Source organism: Trachymyrmex cornetzi, unplaced genomic scaffold (genome assembly GCF_001594075.2).
Source record: "Trachymyrmex cornetzi isolate Tcor2-1 unplaced genomic scaffold, Tcor1.1 scaffold909, whole genome shotgun sequence".
Lineage (NCBI taxonomy): Eukaryota > Metazoa > Arthropoda > Insecta > Hymenoptera > Formicidae > Trachymyrmex > Trachymyrmex cornetzi.
Window position 1 is genome coordinate 128,516 of NW_017300255.1, and position 3,688 is coordinate 132,203.

At 48.8% G+C, this 3,688-nt stretch overlaps 2 protein-coding genes across 2 annotated transcripts; both read right to left on the reverse strand.

The window, feature by feature from the left end:
• Positions 1-309: 309 nt before the first annotated feature.
• Positions 310-2,199, reverse strand: LOC108769487 (uncharacterized). The gene has a single exon (XM_018520507.1). It carries the CDS (start codon positions 2,197-2,199, stop codon positions 310-312), a length of 1,890 nt encoding a protein of 629 aa, XP_018376009.1.
• A 46-nt stretch (positions 2,200-2,245) lies between these two features.
• On the reverse strand, positions 2,246-3,364 carry LOC108769488 (uncharacterized). The gene has a single exon (XM_018520508.1). It carries the CDS (start codon positions 3,362-3,364, stop codon positions 2,246-2,248), a length of 1,119 nt encoding a protein of 372 aa, XP_018376010.1.
• Positions 3,365-3,688: the final 324 nt, after the last annotated feature.

Genomic DNA, 3,688 nt, shown 5'->3' on the forward strand with positions numbered 1-3,688 from the left:
TCCATCTATCATGCGCGAATATCATGCAATGTCGGAACATACCGCCCGCCTCGGCTGAACCAGCCGAAAAACGAATGTCTGATGCCGCCCGCCGTGGCAAGCCGAGCTTACACTAACTTACAACTAATGATGACAGAAAGAAAACAGCGTCGATACACTTTACAATTCAGCTTAAAACGAATAATAAAATAATATTTATAGAGAGATACGGAGATTCACATATATAAAGACTAGGATAATGATAACTCATTCGAAAATATGATCGAGCGAAACTTAGCTCGATTACGAAGCGTTACGCACGACAAAGATTCACGCGGAAGCGTCGTTCAAATCGACCGGCAAGAAACACAGTTTGACGATTGATCGTTTGTATGTAGATTTCGCGGTTTTGACAGTGACGACGCGAGTTAATCCGTCGTCTCCAACGTGACATTCGATGATACGACCAAGCTCCCACTTGCACGGTGGTGCGAGGGGATCGCGCAAAAGAACCAAGCGTCCGACTCGAGCAAGCCTTTGAGCGACGCGCCATTTTGAGCGTTGCTGCAATCCGTGCAAATAGTCGTTCGACCAAGCCTTCCATAAGCGTTCGTTTTTTTGCTTTACGAGTTGCCATCGAGTCAGACGGGTTTCCCTTGTTTCAAGTAGCGTGGGCGCCGGTGTCGCAGTAATTGAGTTGCCAATTAAGAAGTGGCCCGGCGTGAGACATGAATAATCGTCGAGATTTTCCGACATCGGCGCGATCGGACGCGAGTTAAGACACGCCTCGATTTGACAGAGCAGCGTCGTGAGCTCTTCAAACGTTAGCGTGTGTGAACCGATAACTCGCTTCATATGATACTTTACGCTTCGCACCCCCGCTTCCCATAGGCCTCCAAAGTGAGGAGCGGAAGGGGGTATAAAGTGCCAACGAACTCCGTCGCACGACAACTTGCTGCGTAAATGTGAATCGTTTTGTGCGGCTTGCAGCGCAGCCTTTAATTCGCGGTCGACTCCTAGAAAGTTCTTTGCATTATCGGAGTACAAGTCGGCAGGGATCCCGCGCCGAGAAGAAAAGCGCTCGTAGGCGGCTAAAAATGCGTCGGTGGTATAGTCACTTACTAATTCGAGATGGATGACGCGAGTCGTCATGCAGATAAAGACGGCAATATACGCTTTCCGCGATTTATGCCCGCGGCCGGAATTCATTCGAACAGGAATGGGTCCGGCATAATCAAGACCGCAATGTATGAAGGCGCGATCGACTGGTCGTATGCGCATCGCGGAGAGATCGCCCATCATTTCATTCGGAACGGTAGCTCTTTCACGCGTGCATGGAATGCAGCGATATAAGACGGAGCGCACCGTTTGGCGAGCGCGAAGAATCCAATAGTCTTCGCGTAAAGCATGTAATGTTAATTGACTGCCGGCGTGAAGGGCGCGGGTATGAGCGTGTTGAATTAGCAACGTCACAAGAGGATGCGCGGCTAGTACAATAGGATACTTGACGTTATACGAGAGTTCCGATTTTCGCAATCTGCCGCCGACGCGAATTAAATTATTGTCATCCAAGAATGGATTGAGTGAGATCAATTTGCTGGCCTTCGCTACGGTATTCGAATTTCGTAAGCGAGCGATCTCGTCGTGAAATAGATTCGTTTGAATAATGCGCAGCCAGAATATTCGCGCGATTCGATATTCGTCTACCGACACTACGTCAGGTAGGCTGAACCTAGGTTCATTATCCGGCTGTCGCCGTTTTGTGACGCGATCTCGCAACTTATTAATGAAGCGCATTAAATAAGCGGTTACGCGGATAAGCTTTGGCCATGAGGAATAGCGAAAAGCTAAGTCCCATTCCGAGTCGCTCTGAAGCGTATGAACGACGACGTTCGACCGTTCTTCGAGCGATGTCTCGAAGTCGTGTTGCTGAGTTACAGCTGGCCATTGGCTTGACGGGAGCTTGAGCCATTCGGGGCCTTGCCACCAAATGGAGCTTTCTTTTAACGAAGATGCAGAGATTCCGCGGGATGCTAGATCCGCGGGATTGTGATGAGTAGAAACGTGATGCCAGATGGCATCCGGGAGTTGCGTTTGCGCCGCGTTGACGCGATGCGCGACAAATGTTTTCCATCGAGATGGAGATTGGCGTAGCCATGCAAGAGCGACGGTTGAGTCTGTCCAACAATGACAAGGAATGTCGGAGAGCTCAAATGTCATTCTAACGAAAGACATCGTTCGAGTTAATAATACTGCAGCGGATAACTCAAGTCGTGGAATTGTTAACGGCTTGAGAGGAGCGGCCTTTGACTTCGCGATGAGGAGTGAAACGGTTACGGAGCCTGAAAAGGAGATTACTTTCAGATATACGGCGGCAGCGTATGCGACTGACGACGCGTCCGTGAAGCTCATAGTGACTAGCATCTGAGCCTAATTCAGTCCATCGCGGCAAAGAAATGTTCTGCAGTTGAGGGAGCTGCGCATAATAATGTTGCCATTTTTGCATAAGCTGCGATGGAATTGTATCATCCCACTGACATTTCGTTGCCCATAATTGTTGCATTAGGATTTTGGCGACCACTATGACGGGAGTAAGCCACCCGAGCGGGTCAAATAATTTTGCGATCGTTGACAAAATTGTGCGTTTTGTTTCGGGAGCAGGTAACGCCAGCTTGACGCAGAAAGAAAACGAATCGGTAGCGGGCAACCACTTGATTCCGAGAACCTTAAAACTTTCCTCGTCTTGGAGAGTCTTGCCTTGATTTTGACTCTGTTGAGTCAACGGCAAGTCGTTGAGCAACGAAGAGCAATTGCTCGCCCACTTGCGGAGGTGGAATCCACCCTTTTCTAACAATAAAATTAGTTGATTGCGGACTTGTATCGCCAGAGGCTTATCATCCGCGCCGAAAATGCAATCATCAACATAAATTTGATGGCGCAAAACGGACTGAGCGAGAAGAAATTGAGCGCCTTCGTCATACATCAATTGTTGAATTGTGCGAAGAGCGAGATACGGCGCACAAGCAGTACCGTAGGTAACGGTGCGCAAGCGATAGTCTTGTACCGGATCGGATAAGGAAGATCGCCAGAGAATGCGCTGATAATCTTGATCGCGCGGATCAACTTGAATCTGCCGATACATTTTGGCTATGTCGGCAGTATAGACATAACGATGCTGTCGCCATCGAAGAATTACTGAGCGAAGGTCGGTTTGTAATTTGGGGCCGATCATGAGATGATCGTTAAGCGAAGATCCATTTGACGTCGACTGAGAAGCATTGAACACGACGCGCAGCCGCGTGGTGCTGCTATGCTCTCGAATAACCGCATGATGCGGAATGTAGACTGCCTGTTCGGTAGCTACGGATTTGTCGACTTTCGTCATATGACCGAGATTCTCGTATTCCAGTAGGAACTCTCGGTATTCAGAAGCAATATTTGTCTTATTCTAAAGACGGCCTTCAGAATGTGAAAGAAGCGAGAAGGCAATGTGCCGTGATTCGCCGATTTGAAGAGGCGGATTGCTTTTGAACGGTAGCCGTACGACGTAATGTCCATTAGCATCGCGAGAATGTGTTATTCGGAAATGTTCCTCACAACGTTGTTCCTCAGGGGTGAGGTATGAGAGTTCTTCGACTTCCCAGAATCGTCGAATTTCGTCATCGAGATTGGAAGTCAGGTTCGTGTGATGGACGGACACGTGATACGC

Excerpts from the sequence above, each read along its gene's own strand:
- LOC108769487 (XM_018520507.1), bottom strand. The coding sequence starts at position 2,199 with ATGACATTTGAGCTCTCCGACATTCCTTGTCATTGTTGGACAGACTCA.
- LOC108769488 (XM_018520508.1), bottom strand. The coding sequence starts at position 3,364 with ATGACGAAAGTCGACAAATCCGTAGCTACCGAACAGGCAGTCTACATT.